Genomic DNA, 19,588 nt, shown 5'->3' with positions numbered 1-19,588 from the left:
TATTGGTGATATTGAGTACCTTTTGCACTTAGGAGAGTAACTTTTTTTCATGTAAAGGCAAAAAAGACAAAATTTGCCTCATTCATCTTCCATTAACTGAGAGATTCATAGTCATGTAATTATGTTCAAATTTTATTTTATTTTTAAAGTTTTTTATTTCAGCATATTACGGTGGTACAAATGTTTAGGTTACATATACTGTCTTTGTCCCACCCAATTTAGAGCTTCAAGCGTGTCCATCCCCCAGATGGTGCACACTGCACTCATTAGGTGTGTACATAACCCATCCCTTCTCCCCCCTTCCCAACTGCCAGACACCCAATTAGTGTTACTACTATGTGTGCACTTAAGTGTTGATCAGTTAATACCGATTTGATGGTGAGTACATGTGGTGCTTGTTTTTCCATTCTTGGGACACTTCACTTAGTAGAATGGGCTCCAGCTCTATTGAGGATAATACAAAAGGTGCTATATCACCATTGTTTTTTGTAGCTGAGTAGAACTCCATGGTATACATATACCACATTTTATTAATCCACTCGTGTATTGATGGGCACTTGTGTTGTTTCCACATCTTTGCAATTGTGAATTGTGCTGCTATAAACATTCAAGTGAAGATGTCTTTTTGTAGAATGTCTTTATTCCTTTGGGGAGATACCCAGTAATAGGATTGCTGGATCAAATGGTAGTTCTACTTGTAGCTCTTTGAGGTATCTCCATATTACTTTCTGCAGAGGTTCTACTAATTTGCAGTCCCACAAGCAGTGTATGAATGTTCCTATCTCTCCACATCCACACCAACATTTATTGTTTTGAGACTTTTTGATAAAGGCCATTCTCACTGGAGATAAGTGATATCTCATTGTGGTTTTGATTTGCATTTCCCTGATGATTAGAGATGTTGACTATTTTTTCATATGTTTGCTGGGCATTAGTCTATCTTCTTTTGAAAAGTTTCTGTTCATGTCCTTTGCCCACTTTTTGATAGGGTTGTTTGATTTTTTATCTTGCTGATTTTCCTGAGTTCTATATAGATTGTAGTTATCAGCCATTTATCAGATGTTTAGCATGCAAATATTTTCTCCCATTCTGTAGGTTGTCTATTTGCCCTTGTGACAGTTTCCTTGGCTATGCAGAAGCTTTTTAATTTGATCAGGTCCCATTTATTTATTTTTGTTGTTGCTGTGATTGCCTTTGGTGTCTTCTTCATAAATTCTTTGCCTAGGCCAATGTCTATAAGAGATTTTACAACATTCTCTTCTAGAATTCTTATAATTTCATGACTTAGGTTTAAGACTGTTATCCACTGTGAGTCGATTTTTGTGAGAGGTGAAAGGTAAAGATCCTGTTTCAGTCTTCTACATGTGGCTATCCAATTTTCCCAGCACCATTTATTGAATAAGGATTCTTTTCCGCAGTGTATGTTTTTGTCTTCTTTGTCAAAGATTAGACGGTGTATGAGGATGATTTTATATCTGGGTTCTCAGTTCTGTTCCATTGGTCTATGTCCCTGTTTCTTGTGCCAGTACCATGCTGTTTTAGTTACTGAAGCCTTGTAGTATAGCTTGATATCTGATAAATTAATACCTCCCAATTGTTCTTTTTACTTAAAATTGCTTTTAATATATGGGGTCTTCTCTGGTTCCATACGGAGCATAGAATTATTTTTTCTAGACCTGCAAAATAATGTTGGTATTTTAATAGGGAGTACATTGAATTTGTAGATCACTTTGAGTAGTATAGACATTTTAACAATGTTGACCCTGCCGAGGAATGAATATGGTATGGTTTTCTACCTGTTTACGTCCTCTGCTATTTCCTTCCTCAGTGTTTTGTACTTCTCCCTGTAGAGATCTTTCATCTCCTTAGTTAAATATGTTCCTAGTTATTTCATTTTGTTTGTTGCTATTGTTAAGGATATTGAGTCTTTGATTTGATTCTCAGTTTGACTGTTGTTGGCATATAGGAACGCTACTGATTTCTGTACATAGATTTTATAACCTGAGACTTTGCTGAATTTATTTATCAATTCCAGTAGTCTCATGGCAGAATCTTGGGGTTTTCTAGATATAAGATTATATCATCAGCAAAGAGTGATAATCTGACCCCTTCTGCCCCCATTTGGATGCTCTTTATTTCCTTCTCTTACCTGATTGCTCTGGCCAGGACTTCCAGCATTATGTTGTATAGAAGCGGTGATAGAGGGCAACCTTGTCCGGTTCCAGTTCTAAGTGGGAATGCTTTCAATTTTTCCCCATTTGGTGTGATGTTGGCTATGGGTTTGTTATATATGGCTTGAATCCTTTTTAGGTAAGTCCCATCTATTCCTATTTTGTTAAGCATTATTATCATAAAAAGGTGCTGAATTTTGCTGAATGCTTTTTCTGCATCTATTGAAAGGATCATATGGTCTTTGTTTTTACTTCTATTTATTTAGTGAATTACATTTATAGATTTGTGTATATTGAACTATCCCTGCATCTCTGGGATGAAGCCCACTTGGTTGTGATGGACTATTTTTTTGATAAGCACCTGAATTCGGTTTGCTACGATTTTTTTGAGAATTTCTGCATCTCTATTCATAAGGGATATTGATCTGTAGTTTTCTTTTTTTATTGTGTTCTTTCATGGTTTTGGTATCAGGGTTATTTTGGCTTCATAAAACATTTTGGGGAGGATTCCTTCCTTTTCAGTGCTGTGGAATAATTTCTGCAAGATAGGCACCAGTTATTCTTTGTGTGTCTGGTAAAATTCAGGCATGAAACAACCTGGTTCAGGACTCTTCTTTTTGGAAGATTTTTTATTGATACTCCAATTTTAGAACTTGATATTGGTCTGTTCAGGAATTCTATCTCATCCTGATTGAGGCTAGGGAGGGTGTGTGTTTCTAAGAATCTGTCCATTTCCTCCACTTTTTCAAATTTATGTGCATAGAGGTTTTTATAGTATTCATAGATGGCATTTTGTATTTCTGTGATATCAATTGTAATTTCTCCTTTTTCATTCTTGATGAAGCTTCTTAGAGTCTTTTATTTTCTGCTTCTCATTAATCTAGCAAGAGGTATGCCAATTTTGTTTATTTTTTCAAAGAACCAACTTTTTGTTTTATTAATCTTCCATATAGTTTTTTTAGTTATCAATTTCATTTAGTCACTTAGTTCTGCTCTGATCTTTGTTATTTCTTTTCTTCTGCCTGGTTTGGGGTGGGTTTGCTCATCCTTTTCCAGTTCTTTTAGATGATTCATTAGATTGTTAATTTGTGATCTTTCTGTATTTTGGATGTAGGCATTTATGGATATAAATTTTCCTCTCAGGACTGCTTTAGCTGTGTCCCACAGATTTTGATAATTTGTATCTCTTTTATCATTTAGTTCAAAGAATCTTTTGATTTCCATCTTTATTTCCTCCTTAACACAATAATCATTCAGCAGAAGGTTGTTTATTTTCCATGACTTTGTAAAGAGATGAGAGTTTCTGTTGGAGTTGATTTCTAATTTTATTCCACTGTTGTCTGAGAAGATACATGGTATAATTTCTATATTTTTTAATTTGTAGAGACATGATTTGTGGTCTAGGATATGGTCAATCTTAGAGAATGTTCCATGAGCTTATGAGAAAAGCATAGATTTAGTAGTTTTGGGGTAAAATGTTCTGTAAATGTCAGTCAGGCCCATTTGTTCTAGATTTATGTTTAAGTCCATTGTTTCTTTGTTTATTTTCTGTTTTTCAGGATCTTTTCTGTTCTGTCAGAGGGGTGTTGAAGTCCCCCAATATTACAGTGTTGATGTTTATTAATTTGTTTAGATCAAGTAGGATTGGCTTTATGAATATGGGTGCACCTGAATTAGGTACATAAATATTTAGAATTGTTATGTCTTCTTGTTGAATTGTGCCCTTCACCATTACATAGTAACCATCTTTGTATTTCATTACTTTTGTTGATTTGAAGACTAAGTTATCTGAACTCAGAACTGCCATACCAGCTTTCTTTTGGCTTCCATTTGCTTTAAATATTGTTTTCCATCCTTTCCCCTTGAGTCTGAATGCATCCTTGTGGGTAGATGTGTTTCCTGCAGACAGCAGATACTTGGTTTGTGTATGTTTATCCATTTGGACAGCCTATGTCTCCTTAGTGGGCAGTTCAAGCCATTCACATTTATTGAAAGAATTGATAAGTGAGGCAGATTTCTGTTCATCCTGTTCAGTTGATCTTTTTTGCTTTGTTTTCTCTGAGTCATTGGGGTATCTGGCCTTTGAACTGTAGCTTTTGGATGATTTTACATTGGTGAGTGTTTATTGTGCTGATCTGCATGTAACACTGCTTTTTTGAGTACTTCCTGGAAAGCAGGTATTGTCTTGATGAATTCCCTCAGTCTTTGCTTATCTGAGAAGGTCTTTATTTCTGCTTCATAAAAGATACTTAGTTTTTCAGGGCATGAGATTCTAGGCTGGTCATTATTCTGTTTGAGAAGAGTGAGAATGGGGCCCCAGTCTCTTCTTGTTTGTAAGGTCTCAATTGAGAAATCTGCTATTATTCTTATGGGTTTTTCTTGTAGGTTACCTGCTTCTTTCACCTTGCAGCTCATAGGAGGGCCTCTTTCATGGTTATTTTGGCCAGTCTGATGACTATGTGTCATGGTGTCATCCCGTTTGCTATGAATCTCCCAGGAGTCCTTTGAGTTCCTTGTACCTGGTTATCTAGATTTTTAGCAAGTCTTGGGAAATTTTCCTCCATTATAAACTCAAATAGCTTGTCCAACTCTTGTGTATTTTCTTCTTTACCCTCAAGCATGCCTATAATTCTCATGTTAGTCTTCTTCACATAATCCCACATTTCTTATACGCTTTGCTCTTTTCTCTTATCTCTCTGCTCTATCTCTGCAACTAACTTATTTGTTTGGAAGGTGTTATCTTCAATCCCTGAGATTCTTTCTTCTTTTTGATCTACCCTTTTCTTGAGGCTTTCCACTGTGTTTTGTAATTCCTTGAATAAATTCTTCATTTCCAGAAGTTCTGTTTGATTTTTCTTTAATATTTCAATTTCTTCAGTGAATTTTTCTTCCAAGTCCTGGATCTTTTTTGTGATTTCTTTGTGTTGGCTATCCATTTTCTCTTGCATATCAGTGAGTTTTCTTACCATCTGTGTTTGAATTTGTTCTTCTGTCATTTTAGTGTTCTGAATTTGGTTGATATCCATTGCTAGAGATCTGGTGTTCCCCTTTGAGGGTGTGATTTCTATTTGATTCTTCATGCTTCTAAAGTTCTTTCACTGATTAATTCCCATCTGGAGCAGCTATTGCTTCTTACCTTTAGATTTTTGTTTAGATAATGACATGCCCATTTAGTCTATGAACCAATAGGTGGTGTTTGTGGGTGAGATTCAACCACACTCTGTATGATGAGTCAGTAGATGCAGTAAAAGGGTGTTCAAATTGATCTCCCTGTCAGTAGGTGGGCTTTCTGGGAGGAGCAAGCCACAATGTTGTTTTGGGGTCCTGTAACCAGTTTTCATTCCTCTGGAGAGGCACTCTAGTGCCTCATGTGGTGGGTAAGGCCCTAATACTTCCAGGTGTGTCCTTATCCTACCCTTCAGTGGGGGAAGGTGGAGGGAGTCAGGCTGGGTGGAGCTGGGTTGGGTGAGTCTTCCCTCAAGCTCCATAAATGCTGTCAGCAGGGGTCAAATATCTGTTCTCTGCTTCTGGATAAAGCTGCCAGGGAGAGGATGAAATGGCCCCACTCAGCCAAAAAGTCTGGGTGTGGAGGTGGGGTTGTCTGAGACCTGCAGTCTGGTGCAGGCTTTACTCCTTCCACCTTACCCTATTCTGCAGTTTGTCCTGGGCCTCTTCCAGGAGGCAAGACCTCAAGCCAGTGGATATCTCCTGACTGTGATATGAGCCAGGAGGTTCCCTGCCCAGGATCACAGCCTGAGCTGAGATAACAGCTCTCTCATGGGAGGAGGGTTCCCTCTCAAGCACACTGCAGCTAGGACCCACTCTGATCTGCCCCTGAAGTCACACACACCTCAGCAGACTAGTTCACAAATATTTTTTCTGTGTCCCCAGGCAATACAATTGAGACCTGGGTGTATGGAATCTGGCCTGCAGGCCTATCCCCCAGCCCTGGAGATCAATCCCTGACCTTGCCAGGGAGAGTAGCGCTGGTCTCAAGTCACCCACAGGATGCCCAAGCTTGATCAATGTCTCTCTGCCTCAGGATTTGTCCTGCTCGGCTGGAGTCACCAAGTAAGCAGCACCTGGGAGGGCTGGTGGCTAGGGAGCTCACAGTTTGAGTATCCCTCAGTCCACTGTATGGCCCCAAAAGGAAAGTTCCTGTTTCCCGCAGATGCCTTAGGGTGGTGGCTAAATTGTCTCTCTCGGCAGCTGAGGGTAGGGAAGGGGAAGGGGGGCATGAAGCAATATAGCACTGGGGTCTGTGGGGCAGGAGGTGCCCTGAGGGAGCTGGGAGCCTGGTGCCCTGTCTGCAAGGGCCTCACTGCTCACTGGCGGCAGCTATCTCTCGGCTTGTGTTAGAAGGTCTCTCTAGCAACTCAGGAGCCCACCAGCAGTCCAAGGTGCAAGGGAGGGGAAATTTAACCACTCCACCTACCCTTGTCACTGGTTTCCAAGCCTCTCAGTGTTTAGACCCTGCCGGCGCCTTTCTCCTTCCAGTTCTGCTCCACAAAATCTTCCCGTGGAATCTCCTGTAGTTTCAGGCACCTTTCCTTCTGACCCTCATCCAATCTGTGTTTGTCTGCCTGTTTGTTTTTTTGATTTTCATCTAAAATCTGTCTTTCTTGCAGAGACACTCTGGCTGGAAGTTTTTCTCAGCTGCCATTTAGCCCCTTTCTGTTCAAATTTTATGATCCATGGATATTCCTCTAACTTTTAAAAGGGATTGTTTGAATTGTAGTTCTTGCACCTCAGTCATCCACATATAAGCTTTTATCTCTTTCTGCTTCCTGATCCCTTTCTGAGAAAGAGAAAAGTCCATGCCTTTGGGTCACCTTGACTTTCTCACCGCATCCCCTCCTGCATCTTCTACTAACCATGTTTGTTTCTGATCTGAGCAAACTCATTTCCAAAGGTGAAGAAGTTCATAATGATATTTGAACAGTTGAATTGCTTTAAAATCAGAAGAAAAACTAAGTATAATTCCACTTGGACTATAGTCATTTTTACACCAACACTGCTGTAAAATATATTTTTTAATATTTTCTAATAGAGAAAGGGGCCCACAAAGGCAAAGGGGCATAAGAGGCACAGAAGTCTTGGGGCCCCAACTGGCCCTGGAGCTCTTACCCACAATGTCTCAGTTTAGCTTTCTTTCTTATGTGGGGGTCAGTAAGGCCTGTTGTCATAAATCTCTTTTGGTTGCAGAGAATAGGACAAACCTTACTGCCCTCCTTGCTGAATGACTTTGTGTGGAGTCTCCTGAAGAAACTCTCTGCCTTTGATTACAAAATTGCATCTGATGCAGCATCCATATTGAAATTGACTCTGGAATACCATGCCCAGAAGGTCACCATGGTAAGATATGTGACAATGAGCAGGGGAACACAGGGTTTGCTCTCTAAAGTGCACTTACTGCCTTTGCTGTATGCCTACTTCTTTTCATACCTATTGCTTGCCATTGTCCATTATATCACTTCAATAAAATGAGGCTTTTTCTGTGAAATATTTTAAGCATACAGAAAATTTTAGAGAATAATATAACAAATATTCACCCACCAATCATATTAAATCATAATATTTTGCTACATTTGCTTTAGATTTTTAAAGAAATACATTAATAATAAAATAGTACAGATGTAATAGAAATCCCCTGTGTAGCCTTTAAGGAAAGTTTTCAAGACTCCTCAGCTTGGTGTAGGGCTGGTGACATAATTTGTGGAGCTCAGTAGAAAATGAAATATGGGCCTTCCTTTTCACAACATAGGAAAAAATTGTCATTAAATATGCAAGCATATGAAGTTTTTTTCTTTTTCTCCATAGTCACTCCTCCATCTTCATGGTGTTTTATTTGCTATTTAATGTCTTTTTAAGTAAAAAACAACTAAAATTTTAAATTATCAGCCCAAATTTTACTATACATATTTATATTGTGCAATGCCAATTATAAATGTAAAATAAGAGCACTTAATTCATATGCAGAATCACCAAAATAATGCAATTTGTATTTTGTAATTCACATATGCATATGCATTTCATTCTTACCAAGGAGTGGGAACACTGCACAAAACTAATTCAACTGTTTTTATCTCATTCATTTCTTGTCATTCACATGTCCTATCTGCATTCTCTACCTTCAGCTTATTGATGACTAAGAAAAGACTGAAAGCAAAAGGATTAATGGGCTGCCCTATCTTTCTCTTTCTGTGTCATCATTTCTGTACTAAGTGGTTGCAGTTTCAATAAGATGCTTATGTTGTACTTAATTTGTTTTCCCACTGAACTCTCTACATCATGGATCCACTGGAACTCTGTGCACAAAGGGCACAGTGAAACACTACATGGGAATGGGGCCAGAGGAAAAATGCCAGCCTCATATATTGCAAGTATCCCCTCTGCTTCATTGTCCCATGGGACTTGACTTAAAAAACACAAACCCAAAGATAAAATTATTAAAAATTCCAAGATGATGACAGCAGAGCTTTAAATAAAGTGAGGAGACCTACTGAGCATGGAGCCCTGTGCAAACGCATAAGTCACAGACATGAAACCAGTCCCAATGGCGACAGGAGGGCCGAACTCCCAGTTCCATCTCTTGACACACCAGTGTAAGGAGACTGAAAATAAGTTGAGAGCTTTTACTCAAATTCAGACAGCAGGAAAAGGGAAGTGATGCTTCATATAAACTCCCAACGCTTCTGCAGACAGGAGTAGATAGGAGCATTCTGCAGAGTAAACACAACCAGAGGAAAGCTGGAGGGCAGAGGTCACCTGAACTGGGACAGAGCACTCAAGGGGAGGCTAGAAGAAGCCTTACCAAGTCCCTGGAGAGGAAGAAACACCAAACAGAAAACTAGATGTGTAAAACTAGCCTCTGGTACAGTGAAAGCACCATCCACAGAAAAAACTGAACAAAATGGGGCTGCTCAGCTTAAATTTTCAGCCCATCCCAGCTCCCACAGACAAGTGGACTAGTGAATACAGTGGATTCTTGTCTTAGAGTTAAGTCCTAAAGTTAGTTATGAGGAAAAATTGTGTATGGCTAAAAATATCCCTCAGAATCCCCTGAATTGCATATATAGTATATGGTCTTATAATCTCTAAGTAATTCTGACACACCAACTCTTTCCTCACAGGTGAAAACAGACCATTATTATTTCTATAAGTGAGCATAAATGAGCATAAATTTCCATAATTAAGCATCCAATGACATAGCTGGATTGTTTTAGAGGTATGCTGCATTTAAAATAGGAAGACAACAAGAAGCAGCTCTAAACCCTATAGTTGAGAGGTCTATGGAAAAGAACAATAGTTTAATGTCTTTCATTTCATGCTCACCTTGGAACATATGTAGTAGGAGAAATGCCTATACTATTTAACACTTAATTTTTTAATTTAATTGTTTTAATTGACAAATAATAGTTATACCTATTTATGAGGCACATAGTGATGTTTCAATGCATATGGTGTATATAGTGTGCAGTAATCAGATTAGAGCAATTAGCATATCCATTGTCTCAAACATTTATTATTTCTTTGTGTTGGGAATGTTCAACCTCCTGCTTCTAGCTGTTTGAAACTATATATTATTGTTAACTGCAGTCATCTTACGGTGGTACAGAACATTAGAACATATTCTTCCTATCTACCTGTAATTTTGTATTCTTTAACAAATCCCTCCCTTTCCCTTTCTGCCCCTTACCATTCTCATTATTTTTTTTTCTTTTGTTGGCAGTATAAGGCTGTGCACAGACAACTGAATTTTATATGATACAACCATAGAGTAACATAAATTTACATCAACTAACTTTTCAGTTTATAATCTTTGAGAACTATTTTCAAAATAAGAAGTGACTTGATCTGGGTGGATTAATTTTGATGTTGAATACATAACTATTGATTTGAGACAAATTCCAGATCTAGGAAGAACTTTCCTTGTTCAAGAATGAGTAAAAACGGGTAAAAATAAAACTAAGATGGGACCTACAAGTAGAATTTGCAAGATTATGGCTTAACGTTTACCATTCTGGGTCATTCCTCTGATATACATGGTTCATCTCTTCAGTGAACAGATTCAAGACTGCTTTAATTTTCAGAAAATTTTTTTGAAGTACATACTGTAGTTGCATTCTGTTGTATTCTGTTCCATTGTTTTGATTTTCTTTTGCAAACACTTGAATTACTCTTATATTTTCTATACTGAGCTTATATGTCTTATATAATGAATTCTACCCTCCCAACATAAACTTATTTAAAAAGGAGAATTTTCCCACTATCCATAAATGCACATATTTAGTACTCATCCAAATAAATATTTTGCATTATGTAGTCAAACATATAAATATGATTTCTTCTAGTGTTTATTTGAGTGTTAATTGCTACCTTGGTCATTCTGAGGACTGAATTCTTATGTCCCAGAAATGCCTTAGTTTAGAGGTGACCATGGAACATGAGACTTTTGTTAACCTGTGAAATTTCTCTTCCAGGTTTCTAAGATTGTGGATGTTATTTATAAGGAATTGCATGAAAATTCTTCTCACTGTATGAAGCATACTATGTTACGGGTCATTACCTTGCTGACACACACTTCACCCACGAAGGTCATCTTTCAACTTATGGACTACCCAGTCCCAGCAGACGAGTAAGGCCCCCCGTAAACCCTGCCCTTTCCATGAGGGTTTGTTCATAGGCTCCACATGACAGATGGACCTGGGCTCAATTCTTGATTTATCATGGTCAGGACTGGATTCTTTTTTCTGAAAGAGAAAATCTACTTTTGCATCATGTAGGATGATTGTAAGGCTTAAATAAGATCATATATGTTACCCATATAGTCATATAATACCTGACACACAGTAGATCCATAAGAAATGATCAATGTCACTAATATTTATCTAAGGCTTTAAATTATGTTGTGTTGCATGTCCCACAGAAACATACCTCTCCTCAAAATGATACTGGGTTTTTATTCCTGTTGTGAATTTAATCATTCTTCTTGAGGAAATAAATTCATACAATTGTTTCTCTTATTTATGAAGGACAGATCTAAGATGTGTCTACCCACCAATAAAATAGCAAACATTAAAAATTCCCAGACATAATTAGAAGTCATCTGTCTGAGCCTATGGGACCATATGAATCTAACAGGCACATTAGAAGAGCTTAGAAAATCACATCACTACACTTCTACAATTTGTACATTGGAGAGGAGGGTGTTGGTTCTCTATTATTAGGTTGGTGCAAAAGTAATTGCAGTTTTAGCATTGTTGAAATTTGTAATTTGATTTGGAATACATTCTTAAATAAATGTGGCTATGATATACATAATTTTAATGCACATTTCTCGCTTTTTTTTTTGCTAATGATTTATTACTTACTGTTTATTTTACATTTATTTTAGACTGGAAATGATGTTAGACAAAAAACAAATTTGAGCAATTTTCCTATTGGAGTCCAAAATGGGTTGTAAAGCAGCAGAGACAACTCATAACATCAACAACAAATGCATTTGGCCCAGGAACTGCTAATGAACATACAGTGCAGTGGTGGTTCAAGAAGTTTTGCAAAGATGAGAGCCTTGAAAATAAGTAGCTGAGGGGCCGGCCATCAGAAGTTGACAATGACTGATTGAGAGCAATCATAGAAGCTGATCCTCTTACAACTGCACAAGAAGTTGCTGAAGAACTCAACGTCAACCATTCTATGGTCATTAGGCATTTGAAGCAAACTAGAAAGGTGAAAAGGCTCAATAAGTGGGTGCCTCATGAGCTGACTGAAAATCAAAAAAATCGTTGTTTTGAAGTGTCAGTTTCTCTTATTGTCTTCAACAACAGCAACAAACCATTTCTCTATCGGTTTGTGTTGTGCAATGAAAAGTGGATTTTATAAAACAACCGCTACGACCAGCTCAGTGGTTGGACTGAGAAGAAGTTCCAAAGCACTTCCCAAGGCAAACCTGTACCAAAGAAAGGTCGTGGTCACTGTTTGGTGGTCTGCTGCTGCTCTGATCCACTACACCTTTCTGAATCCCAGTGAAACCATTACATCTGAGAAGTACGCTCAGCAAATCAATGAGATGCACCAAAACCTACAACGCCTGCAGCCAGCATTAGTCAGCAGAAAGGGCCCAATTCTTCTCCATGACAATGCCCTACCGCAGGTCGCACAACCAACGCTTCAAAAGTTGAATGAATTGGGCTATGAAGTTTTGCCTCATCTGCCATATTCACCTGATCTCTCTCTCATCAACCAACTACCACTTCTTCAAGCATCTCGACAACTTTTTGCAGGGAAAACACTTCTCCAACCAGCACAATGCAGAAAATGCTTTCCAAGAGTTCATCGAATACTGAAGCATGGATTTGTACACTATAAGAATAAACAAACATTTCTAATTGGCAAAAATGTTTTGATTGTAGTGGGTCCTATTTTGATTAATAGAGATATATTTTAACCTAGTTATAATGATTTAAAATTCAGGGTCTGAAACCGCAATTACTTTTGCACCAGCCTAACAGTTAGTGTAAAAGACAAAAAGTTGTATTATAGAAAGGACCCAGGCTTTGAAGACAAATTAATCTGGTTTCATATCAACCTTTACCCTTACATTCTGTGCAATACCATGTAAGTTTGATAAAACTCCCTGATCCTCAATTTCCTCATCCACAAAATGAGAAAGTTCTTTCTATCTATATAATTGTTAGGTAACTGAACTCAGGTTTGGCCACCTGTCACTTGAAAAGCCAGACTTGAGAGAGACCAGGGTTGGTAGAAGGAAAAGTTGGTTTATTCAAGAGCTGGCACCCTGAGGAGATGGTGGACTACTATCTCAAAGACCATCTCAAATTGCTGAGGCTGACTGAAGGGTTTTTAAAGGAAAGGAGTTTTGGGAAACCATGTGCAGGTCAGCATATTTTGTTCTGATGATTATCTTGAGCCGTGGGCCATCTGGCAGTCTGGCTGGTGTCAGCTAGACCACAGTAGAACTGAAGGTTAACTGCACAATATTTCTCTCCATGCGAGAGTCCTGCAATCTTGGTTCTATACTTAGTTGCTAAAGGCTAGTTTCTGTAATCCTTAAGCCAGCACACAATTAGGCATTATAAAACAAAGAGTTACTAGTTAGCTCTAAGATGTAGTGACTGTTACTGTTACAGTTACATAGGCTAATGAGTTTATGTCTGTGAAATGGCATTGAAATCAGCAAAGTTCTAAATAAATCATATAACTTTCTTTTTCTGACTTAAAGTTTATATTTATTTAGGAGGCTTTAACTCACAAAGTATTTTATGATTCATAAAATTCCTGTCCTAAGGCTCAGTGTTTTCTCTTTCTGGAACTAAGCACCCCCTGTGTGGAAAGCATTACTAGCCCTCCAGCATTGTGTTGAGGAGAGGGTATATACCCACATGGATAGAAGATAGAGTTGCCAATGAATCCAGTACAAACAATATGTACCAAGAAGGTACAGAAAGCAGGCATAATTCAAGTTATGTGAACTTAATTTAAAAAGTCACCAGCAGGTCTAATTGTAGGTGAGGATTGGAGTAGAAAGGGCCAGGATTTGGAATTAAAGTAAACCAGAGAAACATGTGGAAGAATTGATCATCCAGAAGGTATGAACAAGAGTTAAGAGAATGAGATAGGGCACATGAGATTTGATGTCCTTGTGGCTCTAAAAGTGAGTCCTCCAGGCAGAAACAGTTTGGTAATGGGTCCTACAGAGCTAGGTATATCCATGTTCCAGGGAATCAGGCCCCCATATGAAGAACCCAAATGCAGAGGGACTGAGAAATAGGCTTCAGAACCCAGCATGGATTGGCAAAGTATCAGAAATATATTGGCACAGAGGTGTATAGCAGTTGTTAAGATGAGCAATAGTAAGAATAATCCTAAAGAGTGGCTGAGTATATAGGAAAAAGAACTTGGAGACTAGAGGTTGAGAAGCCAGGGTTCTAGTGTTATCTGTTTCATTAATTACATCTGTGACATTTGACAAAATGGCTCACTCCTCTGAGCTCAGTGTTTTTTATTTTTATATTTCATTTATTTAGTTTTTTATTTATTTAGGGCTTTAAATTTTTTTATTTATGTATTGATCTATATATTAATTTGCATTTCCACACCAGTTTTTAAATATTCTATTATGCCTGCACAAACAAGGTAACAAGGTGGGAGGAGCAGAGAGAGTACGGGGTACAGAAAGCTGATCAGTTCTTGAAATTGAGCTGAACAGATATTCTAACAGCAGTAGGCTCTTGTCGACTTGCAGACTGTATTTTCCATAAAATTCTGTTTAAATTCTTCCTCTGTTTTTGATGATGAGAGACATACAATGTCATTTGGAAATGGAAATCTCTGTTTGTTTTGGATTTGTCTGCAGTGTCTTTGCTATACAAAGATGTAAAGCCAAGACTCTTTTTCTGACTCATGTCACTGTATCAAGTAGAAAACAACAAACTCATGACTCCTATTTTGGGGGGGTGGGGCTGTGTTTGCAGCATTCTCATACTGATGTGGCAGGCGGCAGGTTCTGAAGCAAAAGTGGCCCCTCATGTGCTGAAGACAATCTTGCTGATACTGAAAGGAAAGCCTGGGGAAATGCAAGAAACCTTAACAGAAGCAAGACGTTTCTCTCTTGATACTACCAACATGATGCCCATGGCGGTAAATAGCATGATGGGTATTTCTTCTTTTTGGTATTGTTTTCCTGCTCGTGAAAATCCCTACCTATCCACAGACTCAATCATACTTTGCTACCGTAGTCCTCCTCCCATGCATCCATTTATCCAACACATATTATTGAGTGCCTACTATGTGCTACACCCTGATCACGGAGCTTATATTTTTGTAGGAGACACAGACGATGAACAAATAAATGTGTTGTATGTCATATGGTATAAAGCTTAAAAGAGATACAAAGTGGTGTGCGGGAAGTAAAGTGACAGGCAAGGTTTAGGTAAGTTGGTCACCGCAGGTCTCTCTGCTGGGATGACATCTAATTAGAGACCTGAATCAGGTGAGAGTGTGATCCTTGAGTATACTAGGGATAGAGAGTTTTCAACAGAGAGAAGGGCAAAAGCCCTCTACTGATGGGACCTTACCTAGCATGTCAGTGAATACAAGAAGGCCAAAGAATCTGAGTGAACTGAGGGTGATATCATACGGCATAATATGAGAGAAGTAGTCACTAGCTAGATCATATAGACTTCTGTAGACATGTGAAGGCCTAATCTCATTTGTGTCCACCTTTATATATCTCCCAAGGACCAAAATCACCACTCCTGGGAGTAAATTCAGGTCTCACAGAGACTTAGTAGAAAAAAGTGGCATTGCTTCAAAAACATGAGGTGTTGGAACATGTATTTCTACAGTGTCGATTACAATCGCAAAAGGCACAACCCCAAACACCATAATCTTGAGTGCTGAAATCCCCAAATATCAAAATCCCTAAAGTATCTCTAATGTGTAATTGAATCCTCCAAACTATAATGACAGATTTGGAATTAGGTGCAAACAATGCTTCTAAAAGTAAATTTCAAGTTGTTACTAATAAAGTTTGTTTTTTTTCATTCAACCCAATGCATTTGGTGGAAAATTCAGATGAGTAGATTGGCCAAGTAATATGGCAATGATGAAAACTTCAATTTAAAAATGTGTCATTTGTTTGCATTGGCTGATGAAATTCTAGGAGCTTTTAATAAATTAAAGCCACTTTTGCCTGGAGAAGCCAGCAAAAATATGTGTTATTATTATTTTGTTATGTTAAGTGGCCTGTGAAGTGTTCTGTAGTGTTTTTATATGGTTTTTTTAAATAAATCTCCCTTTAAAAATGTAAATAAATGTCTTTTAAAGAATTTTTAAATTATTTTTTCCAGAATTATATTTTTAGAAGTTGGATCTTTCAGGATTTCAATACTTGGGGTTATGACAATTGAGATTGTCTTTCAGGACTATGGCCAAACCTGTATTTCAAATGTGGTGGTTTTTGCAGCGGTCAGTATACCAATCTGTTGGTGACCTGGCTTACCTCACTTCCCTGTATTGTTTAAGCACAGGGAGGGCCTAGGTTCTTCATGGCCACATAGGAAGGGAACTTAGGATGGATGCCTCTTTGGGAACCAGTTTGCCTCCCACGGGTTTGGCAGCCAGGCTTTTTTTTAGTGCTTTGGAAGCCTCTTGCCATTGAATGCTTCGCATAGTTCCTGGTTCACGACTGACTCGCTGGCTGTTATTGTGGATGCACATGGATGCTTCAGGCTCTCTTCAAGGGGGCTGGGGGAGGGTTGCAGAGTCACTCCCTTTCTCCCTGAGTAAGGCTGACTGGGTTTAGAGGAAGACGTTTACATTTTTCCCTCCTTTTTTTTCCCCTGATAGGCATCTCAGGCTCTGTGCACTCTGCTGCCTGTTGCTTCCTATAAGAAAGCTGTGGCCCAGTTTTTCCCCCACCTCTTGATGGCTCTCCTGCTCCAGCTCTTCTACAGCAGAGATCTGACACTGACGTCCCTGGACAGTCCTTTGTGAGATAGTCCTGGTTGTTTGACGTTAAATAAGAGATAAGCATTCAGCTGTAAATATGTCCACTCCCTCAAGTTCCTGTGGGACTCCTTATAATCCTATGTGCGGTGTATTCACTTACCACAATTTTCTGTCTTCTACAGGGTAGAATGCCTTCAGAAAAGTAACCATGAGTAGTAGCTAGAAGTTCGCTCACACCTTCCCTGGGTGTGTGTAGCATGTAAAGAACCATTACCACAGAGCTATTCCTGCCACACTCCCTGTCCAATGATTGAGAGGCCACTGTGAAAAATGAGAGCAGAGAAGAACATTAGATCCAAAGCCAGGCATATCCCAGCTCTGACATTACTTTTTACTTAATCTCTGACAGTAACCTCTCAGGGTTATTGTACATGTAAGATAAAACGGTGTGCACAAATGTGCTTGGTGAACTATAAAGTTGTTTTGTGGTCAGGATGTGATGTGTGGATTTATGACAACATGCAGTCATCTGTTCATATAGGGAGAAGTTTGGCAACTCCTTTTTGCCAATAGATAGTTGGTTTCACTGTCCTGCAGAAAAATCTCTACTCAGACTGCCCTTGTCTGGTGTGGACTTTAAGCCAGGCAGAGCCCTAAAGCACAATCAGTCCCATTAAGGTATATAATCCACTCCCTGTTCCCCAAGCACACATACACCAAATCAATCCAAGTAGATGAGAATATATCCTATTTATTTAAGGAATCCATGGAAGAAAATGGACACATTTAGCAAGGCATTGCATCAGTGAACATCTCTCACAAATAAGATAATAAAGTAATAACCTGTTCTGTGATTAACCCTAGATTTTATGTGCTATACTTTCAATTTAACCCCCTCATCCTGTGTACTATTAATCAGGCGGGATGAAGAACATTTATAATAAAATCTCTTTCCTTTGAGATATCCCCTTTCTTGGAACCTATATTCTGCCCAAGATTGGATAAAAAGACAAATCTTGTATGCTTAGTTTTGTGAAGTCACTGTCAAGTGGTGATTCTGTTCTCCTTTGGGGCCTTAGATATGCCCGGGATTCCCTGAGAGCTCTGCTGAATTGTTCTGGACTGCGACCAGTGGATATTGCTCTAGAGGAAAAGAATTGTTGGAACCAGTTTTCTGAAGCACTGTATCACCATCATGGGGTCCACATTATTGCCAAGTAAGAACAGGAAGCTCTGTGTAAGATTCTCTGTCTCTATCCCACCTTCTCCAACCTCCTTCAAGCAAGCCATGTGGGAGCACGATAGACATCTACTCCAATTTCTAAATCTCCCTTAATGATCTGAATTGCCATTTGATTTCTACTTCTTCAATTATTTTAAGGGGTTTATATTTTTGGAATATTTTTCACTTTCATTGCCCTCTTACCTGATGATACAAATACCCAATAACCTCCCTCTGCAGGACAGGTTTCTCTTTCAGATACAGAGAACTAGAGGTGCATTCATTTCTTCCCCCTCTGATGTTAGCTGCAGGCTTCAGACAGTTTTAGATGTGTTCCCACTTTAGACTGTGCTCCCACTTTAAAGAGGTCAGTCTGATGAAAACCTATGATCAATGACTCAAATAAATTTGGGAAAGTATAATGAAAGAGGGCTTTTAATTTTCTTCTACTGGAAGGGAGTGTTTCTAGTTAGTTCTTTACTGAATATCAAGCTTCTGATTATAAAGGTCAGATTTCCTGATCAAGAGTCAAGATACAGCGTCTTGACAATATAGCAGACTACTGGAAATTGTGACTAAACCAGAAAGTACAGTCTATATGGTCTATGGGCCCTTGATGCTTTTAAAACAGCATCTAATTTGCACATACATTTCAGGATTACCTATTAATGTATAAAAATGTAGTACAGCTACAAGTGGCCACTAAGTAAGTGTCCCTCTATCTAAGGGCATCTAGGAAGTGCCTTTGGATTTTCTTACTCAAAGTCTGGTCCATAGATTAGCAGTAATAGCATTACCTGGGAGTTAAAAATTCAGAATTTCATGGCCCTTTCCAGACCTACTGAATTAGAATCTGCATTGTAGCAAGATACCCAGATGATCTGTATGCACATTAAAATTTGAGAAGCACTGATTTGGAAGACCAGCCTGGAGTTTTGAAATGGAAACTTTGTTACACCGTCCTTCCCAATCCTGCCCCTACTGATCTGATCCAGGTCCCCATGTCAGGACGACTGTGAGCCTGGCCACTGGCCGCGCGTGTTATGGAGAACGGCTTAGTGAATCAGAGCTCACAAGCTCTTCTCCTGAGTAAACTAGGGTAGTCCCAAACTCTCTTCTGTGTTATATCATTCAAAGGAAGAGCTTAGTCCAAAACCACAAAAGTGATCTGCACACACCCATCTTGGTTTGGGCACTAGATTTTTATTTCCTTTCCCTTGGTCAAGGATTAATGGGAGCTTGCATTAAAATAGGGCATTCTGTTCCATAGCAAAGGATGGGAGAGACAGGAATGAAGAGTGACATTATGCAAACAGATGTTGACAGGAATCCAGGTATATATTAATAATAATTCCCCAGAGTCTGTGTAGAATTTACAGTGGAGCTACAGTATGAGAATAATAATCCTTTCTCTACCACTGTTAGCATTTGCTGATACAGAACATATTGTTTTCCTCTTCTTTGCTAATTCAGCACCTTATACTCCTTTACAGAACTCTCTGTGAATTTAACTTTCCACAGTTTCCAGAAACCTTGAATTATGTCTACAAGGTCTCAGTGGAAGGTCCTCAACAGTCAGAAGACAGTATCATCACAATAATACTCCTCACTGAAGTGAGTTTTATTGGGAGACTGTGAACAATTGAGTTCTAAATCCCTTACCTTATCCAAACTTAAATCAAGATTCCAGCTTCTCATCTTCCTCTCTGAATACTGGTTC

General features: G+C 38.7%; 1 protein-coding gene across 1 annotated transcript in view; it reads left to right on the top strand.

The window, feature by feature from the left end:
• The window catches only part of MROH9 (maestro heat like repeat family member 9), a 63,177-nt gene extending 43,671 nt beyond the window's left edge, over nucleotides 1–19,506 (top strand). The window contains exons 8-13 of the mRNA XM_045547391.1: nucleotides 7,377–7,526; nucleotides 10,655–10,809; nucleotides 14,669–14,834; nucleotides 16,545–16,687; nucleotides 17,726–17,863; nucleotides 19,362–19,506. Coding sequence (XP_045403347.1) covers nucleotides 7,377–7,526; nucleotides 10,655–10,809; nucleotides 14,669–14,834; nucleotides 16,545–16,687; nucleotides 17,726–17,863; nucleotides 19,362–19,506 — 897 coding nt within the window. The remainder of the gene's footprint in view (nucleotides 1–7,376; nucleotides 7,527–10,654; nucleotides 10,810–14,668; nucleotides 14,835–16,544; nucleotides 16,688–17,725; nucleotides 17,864–19,361) is intronic.
• Nucleotides 19,507–19,588: the final 82 nt, after the last annotated feature.

Source organism: Lemur catta, chromosome 3, assembly GCF_020740605.2.
Source record: "Lemur catta isolate mLemCat1 chromosome 3, mLemCat1.pri, whole genome shotgun sequence".
NCBI classification, from domain to species: Eukaryota; Metazoa; Chordata; class Mammalia; order Primates; family Lemuridae; genus Lemur; species Lemur catta.
The sequence above is the reverse complement of the archived record's forward strand: the minus strand, read 5'-3'. Positions and strand labels throughout refer to the sequence as shown.